Source organism: Epinephelus fuscoguttatus, linkage group LG13 (assembly GCF_011397635.1).
Source record: "Epinephelus fuscoguttatus linkage group LG13, E.fuscoguttatus.final_Chr_v1".
Lineage (NCBI taxonomy): Eukaryota > Metazoa > Chordata > Actinopteri > Perciformes > Serranidae > Epinephelus > Epinephelus fuscoguttatus.
In genome coordinates this window covers 6,745,493-6,760,142 of record NC_064764.1, presented here as the reverse complement: position 1 = coordinate 6,760,142, position 14,650 = coordinate 6,745,493, and the positions used below count along the sequence as shown (strand labels likewise).

The 14,650-nt window shown below is 40.3% G+C and overlaps 2 protein-coding genes across 2 annotated transcripts; one reads left to right on the top strand and one right to left on the bottom strand.

Annotated features, from left to right (window-relative positions):
- Nucleotides 1-2,178: 2,178 nt before the first annotated feature.
- maip1 (matrix AAA peptidase interacting protein 1) lies at nucleotides 2,179-6,786 on the bottom strand. Its single transcript, XM_049593465.1, has 5 exons — nucleotides 6,428-6,786; nucleotides 5,231-5,302; nucleotides 3,566-3,692; nucleotides 3,039-3,189; nucleotides 2,179-2,928 (listed from the first exon to the last, which is right to left on the bottom strand). The coding sequence occupies exons 1-5, from the start codon at nucleotides 6,734-6,736 to the stop codon at nucleotides 2,850-2,852; spliced, it is 738 nt and encodes a 245-aa protein (XP_049449422.1). The 5' UTR covers nucleotides 6,737-6,786; the 3' UTR covers nucleotides 2,179-2,849.
- Nucleotides 6,787-6,969: 183 nt separating this feature from the next.
- Nucleotides 6,970-10,531, top strand: tyw5 (tRNA-yW synthesizing protein 5). Its single transcript, XM_049593474.1, has 8 exons — nucleotides 6,970-7,143; nucleotides 7,995-8,149; nucleotides 8,292-8,361; nucleotides 8,454-8,498; nucleotides 8,625-8,762; nucleotides 9,209-9,296; nucleotides 9,396-9,512; nucleotides 10,163-10,531. Exons 1-8 carry the CDS (start codon nucleotides 7,057-7,059, stop codon nucleotides 10,483-10,485), a joined length of 1,023 nt encoding a protein of 340 aa, XP_049449431.1. The 5' UTR covers nucleotides 6,970-7,056; the 3' UTR covers nucleotides 10,486-10,531.
- Nucleotides 10,532-14,650: the final 4,119 nt, after the last annotated feature.

Genomic DNA, 14,650 nt, shown 5'->3' with positions numbered 1-14,650 from the left:
GAAACCTTTGGTCCTGACATTCATGTGGATGTCATGTGACATGCTCCACCCATCCAAACACCATTTTAGACCAAGTCCTCCAACCTCATGGCAACCTACAGGTCCCTACAGGACAATGTACCATGCAACACTGCAAAAACTGCTCAGGAATGGCATGTTGAACATGACAAAGAACTCAAGGCATCAAAGTGGCCTTAAAATTCCCCAGATTCCAATCTGATCAAGCATCTGTGGGACTTGCTGATACCCCTCTTCACAACCCACAGGACTCAAACAATCTGCAGTCCAGTGCAAGACATCACAGGACATCGAGGACATCACACAACCTGAGCAGGTTTTGCAGTGTTGCATGGTGCATTAATGCACCATGCAACACTGCCATGCCATTGCCATGAGGGGGAGTACTGGGAGTGCAACAGTGTTTGGGTGAATGGAGTGTGTCCAGTGGCATCCATATGAATACCAGGGGTCCGTTTCACAAAGCAGGTTTAGTGAAAACTCAGAGTCTGTTAACCCTGAAATGAGGGAAACTCTGAGTTTTCCGTTTCAAAAAGGGAGGTAACTCAAACCATAGAAAGAGGGGTAACTCTAGCCTGTTTCAGAGAGAGAGGTAACTTAAGCTCTCGGTCAGTTACCGTAGTAACAGACTCTATGAACCTAACCTGGTCGGGACCAGGTTTTTGTCAATGAACCTCGAGTTTCTCTCTGTCTCCGCCCTCTTTCAGAGCCACACACTCCATCTGATTTCCTCATTCGTTCAGTCAGCAGGTGAGTTTTGCCGTAGCGTAGTTCTGCCGTCTGTCATTTAAAAAATCATTAAGAAAATCAGAGTCAGTATATTAGAAGTCCATCAGGCACAGTATGTGGCGACTTTTTTCACTAACATGGCAGGTCCTTCTGATAACGATCCCGTGGATGAAGGAGCAGCATTACTGCGCAGAGAATTAAATATTCGTCGAGAGATGGTTATCAGACCGCGCATAGATGTTCCAGCATTTCCAACATTACCAATCGTAGTCATGCTCTCACATCCCAGCAGATATTGTGTGTTGCGCTGCGTTTCTTTGCAAATGGAAGTTTTTTGTACAATGTCGGAGATGCTGAGCACTTGAGTAAGGCAACTGTATGCAGGGCGGTCAGAAAAGTGTGCTCGTTTTACGGGCATCTGCCTTCTTTCTGTTGGCTGAGTAGAAGTCTGTGTTAGTTTAAATAGGCTTAATTATTTAACAGAACATGATATAGATGAGAACACATTTATGTGTGTGAAAACAGTATTATGTTGGGGATAAAACAACTGCACAGTCAAACAGCCACTTAATATTTACTTTACAATGTAAAACATGATCAAAATGAGGCACCCCCATGAGATTATGCCGAGGTCTTACCTGTTTGAACAATGTTTTTATATTTCATCCTAAACTGCTGCCAAGTGCGCCTCTCCCCTGCGGGATTGCACCTAAATGAAATAAATTAATAGGCTACCATTCAAGCAGTTTTCCCCTGTAATATTAGTGTGGTTGCAAAGGACTACATGTAAACTTACGCATTGACCCGAGCAGCAATGTTCTCCCACACCGTCTCCCTCTCTTTTGCAGCTGCAGCGGTGTTGCACTTCTTTTTGAAAACGTGTGCAAACTCGCCGTATGAGCGCATTAAGATTTTTAATTCTAGTGGGGTGAAAAACGCAGCGCTCCTCTTCCCCGTTGCCATGGTGACTCGTCGAATCGGGGCTCCATTGATGCTGGCTTTTTATAGTTGTGGTGCACGCGCTTAACTCCAGGTGAAACTACTCCGAGTTGATTAAACTGATTCAAATCAGCTGTTCTGGAACCGGAAACTCAGAGTTTCCTATCTCAGAGTAGATCAACTCAGAGTTCAGGATTAGACTCAGAGTTTGTTGAACCTGCTTTGTGAAACGGACCCCAGGACCCAAGGTTTCCCAGCACAACATTGCATTATAACAAGACAATCAATGTTATTCACTTAACCCGCCTTTTATTCTAATGTTTTGGCTAACTGATGTACATTATAATTTTAACCCTTTTAACACCAAAATATACATAATTGTGCAGACAAGTCCCATGGTTTGTGCAATCATTGTGTCAAAGTATATACAGGAAAACAATAAGTGAACACAAACCCTGTTAAGTGAAGAAACTATAGGAAATCAATGACACATTCTTCATCTCTCAGATCTTTAATAAAACAATCAGGGTCTGCTGCAGCTGCATCAAGCTCCTACATGTACACACATATGGTACATATATAGCATGTGCTTCAGAGTCAGGTGCAACAGGTTGTGTTAAAATTAAAAGACAATTATCTCCTGTGTGAAAGCAAATCTGGCACATTTCATTGTCTTTGTACCACACAGTCCTACATAGAGAAACAATAGTTTCCAAAACAGCTGCAGCAAGACCAATTCATATGATGTTACACAAAAGTTGAAATAAAGCCACAATTGATTTGAAAATAAGAGGGGATTCCTCTGGCAAGATTAATTAATGTACAAAATCTTTCAAATCACTAGTTCATAAATCTAGCCAAGTTTTGATCACAGTTTCTTTTGTTGTGGGGGTGGGGGATAAGAGATAATGAAGAGAACCATAAGAAACACTGTTATGCTGCAGACAGTTCTGGGCAGTATCTAGGATAATAGATAGGTTGGCTCATGTATCTTTTCTACATTGAACAGTGGAATCCAAGTTTGTCCTAGTGGTTTCATCTGACTTCCCAGTGAGGAGTTTTGCTGTTTTTGTTTTCTTTAAATTTAATTTTAGAAAACAAATACTGAGGTGAATTTTGTGTCTTTGACTAGTTTCCACTGGCACCGCTGCCTCAAAAGCACCTTAGTCCAAAATTCTGGAGTGCTCTATCCTCGTAATGGTCCAGTCTGGAGCCACTCCCTTAGTAAACTCCCTTTGGAATCTGTCAGAAAACCAAAAAGAAAGGTCAGAACAAATACTCTACATCACACAGGATTTTCAGTACATTATATGCACAAGTCACTGCACTCCTGACAGAAAAGATATACTCACTCATAGTTTGCACTTAGCAGTCTCTTAGTTTCAGCTTCCCCCTCCCCACCAATGGCCACCTGGAAGACACGGGTTCCCTCCATGGTGTCGTTGGGAAGACGTGCACTTGTCAGATACCAGAAACGCATCAGAATACTGACAAATTTTCTCCCTGGGAAAATGGTACAGACACTGATTAACACAGCACAAATAATCGCACTTCTATTGCATGTTTGGCTGTCCTGGAAGAGGATTCTCCCTCAGTTGCTCTGCCTCAGATTTCTTCAATTTTCCCTGGTAAAGGTGAGTATTTACAACAGCAGGCTGGTGTATGTAGGACTAAATCAAAATAAATGACAGTGTGTGTGTGTTCATAGTAATGAAGGAACATATCACCCAGTGCAACAGTGTGACACACTGATATGTTTTTAATAGTTTTTGGACAACAACTGATCTCTATGGCACAGAGGAAGAAGACATATCAGGCTTTGGCTGGGTAGAAATTAGTTGTTGGTGGGATTGTTGTTGATTTAAAACAACATACTGACCATTGTCATCATAGTAGATTCCCACGTCTCCAGGTGTTGTGTACATGATCTCATCAGGATGTGCAGAGAGAGCTTTCTTGTGGCTCGATGGCAGCAGATTACACTTTTCCTCAAGCTTTCCAATCAACTGCAACAACATGAAAATGAGATAGCCTGTTGGATAGCATATCCTTTGATACAAGAAAACAAGTCTTGAATAGATTGGGATATGTTTGGCAGTAATATTATTAATTGATTACATTCTACAAATTATTAAATTATGATTTGTATTATCAGTTCATCTTTTATTATTAGTTTGCTTCACAAACAGGCTTGTGGGACAACGTGGAAGTCCATTAAGATAATTGTTATGACTAGTTATTCACACCTTTGTATTCTCCTATACGACTGGTTCCCAAACTATTTGGCTTGTGACCATGTATATTAAAGCAATTCCTTCATGACAATTTGCTCTTTTTCCACAACAGAAAATGTAGAGTAAAGTATAGTCTAAAAAAAGAAAGAAATATACTTTTTTTTTTGAACCACTGGCCTTGTCTACTATAATCCAATATCCTGTATATTGGTATTAGTCTTTCATAAAACTTGTCTGTCTTTGCAGATGAAAGATGCAAATACTTATGAAATTGGTGCTACGTGACCAGAGAAAACAGAGATAAAGGGATAGAGCATTTGCTTTTGCTAATGAGGTAGAAAACCTACAAGTACCAGAGTGCACTGCGCCACACTGGACCAACAAACAAACCCGCAGGTGCATGACGTAATGACAGCTTGTCTGTTTTGACACAGGAAACAATAGCCTATGGTGGCCCACTGGTAACAAATGATTGCGAATTACAGTTAAACAGCACATTGAAATATGTTATGTTAGGGGGTTAGGGTTAGAAGGGGGTTAGGGGTTGAAGATTTATAAAAGGTTTATATGTGATCAGCACTGCCTAGTTTTACAGTTTGATCTCAGGTTTAGAGAAAGAGAGAGAGGGGCGTCTCTTTCTCCCAGTCCACTTCTATACTCTTTGTTTCTGTGGTGGCAGGCAATGAAAGTGAGGAAATACAATCTGTCATTCGAGCATCAGCCCGACAGCAAGCTCAGTTCTGCCAGTGGGATCTGGGCACTGGTAAGATGGAGGGAAGTTTACCACAGTTCATTTATACATTCTACCCACATTGTTATGATATAAAGCTGGTTGCTTTATATCATTGCTTTGGTGCCATGCCTGTGTTTGTACGGCACTTATTGGGGCCAGGGATTGCAGTTAACAAACATAACTGACAATGGATACAAATTTGTGCAATGACATTGAAAAAATAAATTGATGTCTTGGTCAGTACCACATCTGCTTAACAATGTATGGATGCTGATAACGATCCGGTGTATAGGATCCATAGATGATGCATACTATTGACTGACAATCTAATGCAGAAATGGAGGCAGGACTCAGAGCTGCTAAAAGAGACCAAAGAGATTTAAGAAAACAATCAAATTAATGTTAAATTCTTGGACAACCACTTTGTATCGTATTTATGACATTTAAACAGATGTCTCATGATGGAAGTGGATTCATTGAATACTAACAGCAAAACAAACAAATAAATAGTAGTAGTAGTATGGACAGGTACAGAATGGATAATACAAGTTTGGACTTGCTGGGTTCCCATACTCACGTCTTTAGCCACAAGCCCTTCTAAAGCTTCAAACTGGCACTGTGACAACAGTCTGGAAACATGGGAGAAGGCCTGCAAAAGTTAACACAGCAGTCTCAGTAACAATAGAACAGAACTAACACTGTATTAACTGGGGTTAAGGTTAAAGGTCCCATATTTGATAAAGTCAGATTTTCATGTCTTTTTTTAATATAAAGCAGGTATAGGTGCGATATAAATACTGTGAAAGAATCAAAATGCTCAATCCACAAAGTCGCACACAGTCCGTATTTAAAAACTGCGCCTTTAAATGAGCCGTCAGGACACCTGTGAATTTGTGATGTCACAACCCGAGCTGCTGCATAGCAATGCAATTCCAGCAAAATGGTCTATAAAGATAGAAAGGGCTGCCACAGTGCTGTTACAGTCATTTCCCGGCTTGTGGAAATACCATGCCGTTATGCTGCCTTGCCATTCTGTATAAATGGTACAATGGCGGAATGGGGGGGGACAGAGCTGCCTCTAAGGCAGAAATAGAACAGCGCCTAAATGATGTCTGTATAAACGGGACAGTCAGCAGGACGGAATCATGGCTGGCAGTTAGCAGCTTACCCAAAGAAGAAGAATAGTGGCTAAAAATGTCCGCAAATTGGGAAAACAATTAGGTCCTGGGAGCTCCTTACCCTCCAAGCAGAGGACAAGATCAGCCACAATGTATCAGAGATTGTAAATGATTGTTATTTCCATGCTATGTCATTGTTATTGTTAATTAAGTGCTGCCAAAGCATATGTTGTATATGTTAAAATGTAAAGGCAGCATAAAGAAGACACGTCGTAGCAGCTCTACAGCACCATCTCTGTGTAATAAGACCTATCAAAAACATAGCTGTGAAAGACCCTGAAACACTGACCAATCAGACAAGACTGGGCCTTTCAGGAGGGGGACTTAAAGAGACAGGCGCTGAGAGGGAGCATTTAGAAAGAGGATGAACGTAGTTATATTCAGGCAGACAGTATGAGAAAAATAAGGTGTTTTAGAACACTAAACCATGTTCTTGTAGAAACCCAAAATGCATTCATGAACCTGAAAATGAACATAATATGGGACCTATAAATTAAATGTATTTTATATTTGTAAATTGACATCTGTCAGAGAAGTTGTAGCTGTCGAAGAATAACTGCCACTTTGTCACCCGGTGTTATCAGGGATTTACAGACCTGCTTGGCTCCCTCCGTGAACTCTTCAATGCTGAACTCTTTATCAAAGTAGGCCCTGATCAGGAAGTAGTATATTCGGGTGCGAAACCAGATAAAAGGATTTGGGATGTCGACAACCACCACCTTCTGGTTCTGTCCGCCCCGGTGGGAGCTGTACGGGCGGACTGCTGCTGCCGAAGCGGCAGGCGATGAAGACGGAAGCCGCGTTTTACCCGACCGATTCAGAACGAGACTTTCATTTAAAAATAGACGAGTAAAGCTATATGTTGATGGAAACTTATAACAACCTCTTAACATGGGAAGCGACATCTTTGTTTTTCCTCGGAAGCGTTCTTGTTCGTGGACTTATATCTTCCGGCTAGAAACATATCGCCAATTTTAAATATACAGATATTAATGTCACAAAATACTGATAATAAGACGCTATTTTTGGCATTTATCAAACAAGCACATCGTTTTGTAACTAAGAAGCAATTTTTTTGGGGGGGGGGGGGGGTTACAGTCCACTTTCACTTAGTCTTTTTTGTTTCAATGGGGAACACTAATAATGTGACGCCGCATACGTTCAAGACGGTTCAAGAGCTGTTTACTGTCACTAGCTGGTGGATATCTGAAGCAAATCATGTGAAATGGAGCTCCAGGAAAAAGTAACGTTACCCGTGCCGATATTCACAGAAGTTGATAAGGACGTGTTTCTGCGACAGATTTATCCAGAGGTGAGATAAACCCTGGAGACTAGTGTCATGATGACAGTATCCAACCGTGTTTCTAGACTGCTGCTGCTTCTTTGACTTTTTCTACTGCTGTCAGTCTCAGTGTTACAAGAAAAACTGTCATTTGACACTTGAAAGACAATTCATTGGGTACTTCTTAGACATATATAAAAGGCAATGTCTCAGGTCAGCTCTTACGTTACTGGTGGTGTTTACAGAGAGGCCCTGCAGCATTAATTAATAACAGATGATGATAGAAGATTATTCGCCTACAATGGTGAGAATCAGTTAGTGAGTGTAGACATTTCCTATGCCAAAGCACTGATTTTCTCTGTTTTAGATCACTATAAACGACATTACCAAGTGAAGTCAAAGTTGTTGATATGAAGAGTCCACTAGCTTCTAGTTTGTCAGTTTTTGTTGTTGCATGCGTGTGAAGTGACATTCAAGGTCAAAGTATCCTGACTTCAGGTATACTGAGTTCCAAAAACTCCTACAATTCCCAATATATATTTTAGTACTGTCTATGTATGAGAGCACTCCAACCTGGTAAACAGGGACCTCTGTTAAACTCTGTGACCTCAGTTTGTAACACAGTGTCTGATGACATTATCTGGGTTATTTTCTTTAACTTAAAAGAGCTCCTCCAGAGCCACAAAAAACATTATACAACTGTTATGACAGCCTTAGCACCAAGGACGAGTAAACTGATCTTCATGTGTGTGACTGGTGGAGTGCTACTATAAGTTAGGTGTAATAATGTGAATAATATTAGATCCTGGGTCCATTAATTTGCCATCAGACAGGCTGTGCAGATGTGCATTGGCAGCTAAATTATACCGATTCTTTTCCAGCGCAGACCAGCCGTGCTCAGAGGGATGTGTCTTGGACCATGCCTAGAAAAGTGGACAGTTGAATATCTTGGACAGAAAGGGAGAGACAAGGAAGTGAAGATTCATGTATCTACTGTGCCACAGATGGACTTCCTTCGCAAAAACTTTGTTTACAAGTGAGCTCTCTCTCTCTCTCTCTCTCTCTCTCTCTCTCTCATACACACACACACACACACACACACACACACACACACACACAAACACACTAATCAGTCGTCCTTCTCTGCAGAGTTCCCAGCTATGCCTCTTTATTCACAGGACTCTGCCATTCAAGGAGTTTGTGAAAAGAGCATCTGAGAAAAAGCACTCTGATTTCTTCCTGTGTGAGGCAAGGGTCATAAAATACAGATATGGTATAAAGTGTTTTTTTCACAGTATGATATATCCTTAAATGACACAAAGTTTTTGGTGTTATTATAGGATGAGAGCTACTATCTTCGATCACTAGGAGAAGACGTACGAAAGGTATTAAGAGGACTCAGTGTTGTGGAATCTGTGAAGATGAATCAGTTTTTGTTATTTATGTGCAAAATGTCTTCAGTCTGACTCTGCAAAAGCTCTTGACCAGGAATATAAATGTCTCTCTCACAGGAACCTGCTGATCTGAGCAAACAGTTCCCAGACTTGGCAGAGGATTTTCACATCCCGCAGTTCTTTGAACCTGAGCAGTTTTTCTCCAGTGTGTTCCGCATCAGCTCCTGTGGTCTGCAGCTGTGGACACACTACGATGTGAGTATCCTGCATGTAGTTTCTCTACCAATAATTTCCATTTTTATTTTTATTTTTTTGCCTGTCTGTATCATTGAGTCAGACACTGGTCTCATAATGTGGGACGTGCAGCATCAGGGCCAGTGAGCACAGGTGTGGGCAGTGCATGAGTATAATTTTTAACTTGTTTTGCCCAAGGTCCAGGGGCACTTTTTATTGATCAACAAGGTTTATTGTTGTTATTTTCCTTTTTAATGCACCCTGGCACCTTATTTACATTTAAAGTACAACAAAAACTTCCCAGTGTTAGTAGTTCATATTCACTTTGAAATAGAGAATGGTCTGTGGGCCATCCAGCACCCTATTATGTGCTAGATTTGGTCTGTGGACCTTAGGTTAAGTGTTACTGAATTAATGCTTAAACTTTTCTCTCTTACAAAATTTTTCTCCCTCTTTCATTCCTTCAGGTGATGGATAACCTGCTGGCTCAGGTGACAGGGATGAAGAGAGTGGTTCTCTACAGCCCCCAGGATGCATTGCACCTTTACCTGTCAGGCAAGCAGCTGTGGAAAGATGCCACTTTGTTTCAATGCTCAAAATATAACTGCATCTACCTAATTATTTTTGAAAAGTTGGTATAATGTAACCCATTAGGTGATAAATCAGAGGTTCTGGACATCGACTCCCCAGACCTGAAACGGTTTCCTGAGTTTGTGAAGGCAAAGCGATACGAGTGTGTGTTGGAGCCTGGAGATGTACTTTTTATCCCTGGTAGGTCAAACCGTCCACGTTAAAGCTAAAGCTAAACCAGTAACAAAAATTTGTAATGAAAATAACTTTTTGTTATATAAAAATCATCAGCAGTGCAAGACAGGAGCTCACGCCTCTATGGTCTTGCTTGTGATGTGCTTCTAGCGATGTGTCTCAGTGTGATCGGGCCTAATGACATTTGCAAGAATCACAAAAACAACCAGTCAGAGCCAAACAGTCTTTAATGCAGCTATCAGTCATGTCAATCACTGCTTATTTGTCACCTCAAATGTTTCCGGAAACATATTTTAGTGTACTGTTTAGCTGTAACATGAGAACATTTGCCCCAGCTGGTGGGCAGTGCTTCCTTTTGGCTCGAGTGTTTCCAACATGGCAGCCAGGCTCAAACTTTCACTGCTAAACAGTACGCTAAAATATGTTTCTGAAAACATCTGAGGTGAGAAATCTCCTCACCTCTGATTGGTTGTTTGTGTTCAGCAGCAGTTGATTCTAGCAAATGCCACCAGAAGCACCATGGGGAGGTGTATATCTCATGTAATAATGTCTCAATATAGTGACAGTTTCATCAAATGTGACAAAAACTTGTGATATTGAAAACAGTTCCTCATATATGACATATTTTACATCATCAAGTCTCCTGTTCTCCCCAGCTCTGTGGTTCCACAATACCCTGGCTCTGCAGTTTGGTGTGGGTGTAAATGTGTTCTGGCGCCATCTACCTGTGGATAGCTATGACAGAAAGGACCCGTACGGTAATAAGGACCCTGTGGCTGCGACTCGCGCCCTTCAGGCACTGGAGAGAGCACTGCACACTCTGGATGAGCTCCCAGCAGATTATCGGGACTTTTATGGACGCCGTATGATACAGCGCATTCAAAAGCGGACATACTGTGACAATCTGTTGGGCACAGCTACACAGGACAGCACACAGGGCAGCACATTACCCAGCAGTCAGTTCACCAAACCTGGATGAGTGTCAGGAGAAATGTGTAACCAATAAAACACCCATGTTGCACTTATGTTCATGCTTTGTTTTGATCATTGGCTTTCATCTTGGAAATTGAATGTGATTATAACACAGCATGTGGAAGTTAAGTTGAACTTTGAATTTACAAGAAGAAAACAAAAATATAGGACATATTTCCAGAGGAACCTTACAGTGGAAGCAGACAACTTTTCAACTTTTCACCTGTCATGCGTTTCCAAGTGGTATTATTGTTGGTGCCGCTGTTGCAAAGACAACAGGATCACTTTTGCTACCCTCAGTGCCTTGCAACTTTTTCATTTGCTTATAGGGAACCAATCTAAATGCAGATGGTGTCTTTACAGCCATTACATTGCACAATCAACATTTACTTCATTATCATATGTTCAATCACATGGCATGTCTACATCCACTTTAAATACAATTTTAGCTCTATTTCCACTTTAAGGTAAATTTCTTTGACGTTGAATAAGTTTAAATACGATATATGTCTATGTCTATGTTATATGTTATATACATATGTTATATGCCTGTCAGAATCACAAATTCAGGGTTATTCAGGGTTCTGCATATTTTCATGGACAGTATTTAAAAACTTTTCGAGTTACCATGTTGCTGTTATGTTACATAATGTGGAAGGTTACCCATGAAAGACTATTGTATCAATTTTTTTACACACAGCAAAATTCTATGACTTTTACAAAATTTGCAATGATCTTTACAAATTCCATGTCATTCCCAAGGTTTCCATGAGCATAGGAACACTGTATATTAAATACATGACAAATTTTATTAACATCAGGGTTCCCACATATTTCCATGTACAGAATTTCAGAACTTTTCCCTGACTTTTTCAAAATACAATTTCCAAGACCACACACAACATACAACACAAACAGAACTGCATACCATACTTTATTCCAAATGTTAATTATTGTAAGAAAATTAATTGTGAAATTCTATGACTCTGTCAGGTTTTTCATGACCTTGGAACCCTTTAACAAGGCGAACAAAAAACAAAACTTGTACAATTGTGACATCTAGTGGCTTGGTAGGTACCCGTAACAGTATTTTGAGCTGTAAAATAGGGCAGTTAAAAAACAAAGCACACAGATAAACCATATCACTCATGTATTTTGAGTGAATCTTTACAGTCAGCTTAATTTTCAGTGACATTCCAATGAGAAGCTTATTGCTTCCACTCATTGCTGAGTACCAATTTTACTTTTTGCAACTATGGGACAAAGTCTTGGACACCGCTTTTATGTTTCTGCGCATTTTGTAGGTGTGCATGTGGAGATCAACTGTTTTCTTAGTGTCTGCCTGAGTGTGAATGTTTCTCTGCCCTGTCACTAGTAACCTGTCCAGCTTGTAGTTCCCTTTATCACCTTGTATGTAAGATAAACTTCCCCGAACAGCATGGTGAGTACAGAAATTTGGTGGATGGAAGAACACGTGTTGTCCAGCTCAGCTTACTTAGCAGATGTGAGCTGGATCAATAGCAGCTCTGCTGAAAAGTAGTAAAACACTCACAGACTGTAAAAATAAGAAACACCATAGACTTCTCCAAAGACGTTTTAACTTAAGGCTCTTCAGCAACTCATCCTTGAACCAGATTTGGCCGATGTCTCTGATAGGATTTTGGATGTTGTTACAACCCTGCAGGTGTGTAGGAATAAAGGACATAACACACTGCCAATGTAGTCATGCAAGCACTGCCATTTATTGAATGGAAGTTAGTATTTTAGACTTTAGAATATATTTGCACTGTCCACCAGGAGTGGACATTTGTCTTTGGCTCACTAGACGCAAAAGACAACACTGTAAAAAGCAGACAAATAGTCAGTAAAGCAAACATACAAAGTCATTAAAAAACACTTAACACATTAAATCAGGTGATTAAAACTCATCAGTCACTTTGTTGAGTTAAGGATACTGCTGGCACTGGAGATGAAGGACTTCTTAAATACATTTGTAGTTGCCAAAGGGACTCTATAGTGCCTGTTGGAGCTCAAGAGCTTTAACTGGCTAAAGAGAGGCTTTCTTCTCGACAGTTAAAACAAAATCACAAAGAGATAAGAAGTCATGTGAGCTGAGGAACAAAGTGGAGGGGCTGCAAGTGGCGCCAAATTATGAAATTAAAAAAAACACTTTTTAACCCAGCAGATCCCCACTGACTCACTGCAGCCGAAACAGCTGAAAGACATAAATTAAAGCTTATCTGGGATCTGGCTGCACTACTGTAAGACCAACCTGTTAACATTAAGAACCGGATACAATGACCAATTACAGCAGCATTAAGACCAGTTGAAGCAGTTTGTTAAGATTTTAAGTACACACAAACTGTGTCTACAATTTAACTAATCGATAAGAAAATAAAGATGTCCTGAAGCAGCACAATGAGCTAATAGGTCTCTGTGCTGCTTCAGGACATCTTTATTTATTATAAGAGTTAATAGATCTTAGAAAAAAGACACATTATTTTAGTGGAATGGAACTTTGTATTGGAATGTCCTGCGTCCGACTTCTTTAACAGTCCTGTTGACAAAGAAAAAGGGATATTGCATTTGTATGAATGAATATGAACCAAAATACATGGAATCAAAAATTGTTTCCAATAAGAACGATTAACATAAACACATATAAAAATGAACTGAACCCAGAAGAAAACAAAACAGTCAAGGAGTGACCCATACGGCCAAGTCTTCAACGGTCAAATTAACATTTGTGTATGTAATGTAAAGAGCTGCCTGCCAAAGACTGTAACATATACAGTAACTACTTGTGACCATGTTTGTTAGAGGCATATTGTGCAGAGGCCTGTTCCATAAAACATGCCAAGAGAAGTGGGGATATAAGTCCAAAACCTGACTTGAATAAACCTAACAAATCAGCTGGGGCTCGAGCAGTTCCATAAAGGTCAATTCAAGTTCACACAACCAGACTAATTAGACACAGATTCAAGAAGTCAAGATAATTCTATGTCCACACTATTCTTAAGCAGCCTGGGAGGCTGAACATGGATCAGAGCGATACACCATGTTAAACAGCAGTAGTACAGAGAGAGTGGTGCTTACTTTTAGAAACATCAAGATTTCAAGCATCTTATAGAAACACAGCTCCCATGAACAGAAACTGAGAGAAGGGCTAGCAACAAGTTGCTAATCAACTGATTGTGTAAGTTAGAGTTAAGTTAAAATGTCAGTAAAAATATTTTCACACAACCTACAGTAATTGGATTTCGGGCCGAATACATTCAAACAGTAAGAACAGAAAACCGGTAGGTTATTAAAATATCTAAGGCTGCAAATGTGTACATGTTTACTTGTTTAATATCTATGGTATATTTACGGTATCTCACATAAGTGAGTACACCCCTCCCATTTTTGCAAATATTTCATTATATCTTTTCATGGGACAACACTATAGAAATGACACTTTGATATAACTTAAAGTAGTCAGTGTACAACTTGTATAGTAGTATAGATTTACCTTCCTCTGAAAATTACTCAAAACACAGCCATCAACATGTAAACAGCTGGCAACATAAGTGAGTACACCCCACAGTGAACATGTCCAAATTGTGCCTCAAGTGTCAATATTTTGTGTGCATTATCAAGTTTTCCAACATGATAATGACCCAAAACACACCTAGTAGATGACAACCGCCTTGCTGAGGAAGCTGAAGGTGAAGGTGATGGACTGGCCAAGTATGTATCCAGCTGTAAAGTCACCTCTGCACCTGTGGGGCATCCTCAAGCTGAAGGTGGAGGAGCGCAAGGTGTCTTCACATCCATCTGCTCCATGATGTCATCATGGAGGAGTGGGAGAGGATTCCTGAAGCAACCTGTGAGCTCTGGTGAATTCCATGCCCAAAAGGGTTAAGGCAGTGCTAGATAATAATGACTGGCACACAAAATATTGACACTTGAGGCACAATTTGGACATGTTCACTGTGGGGTGTGCTCACTTATGTTGCCAGCTGTTTACATGTTGATGGCTGTGTTTTGAGTAATTTTCAGAGGAAGGTAAATCTATGCTACTATACAAGCTGTACGCTGACTACTTTAAGTTATATCAAAGTGTCATTTCTATAGTGTTGTCCCATGAAAAGGTAAAATGAAATATTTGCAAAAATGGGAGGGGTGTACTC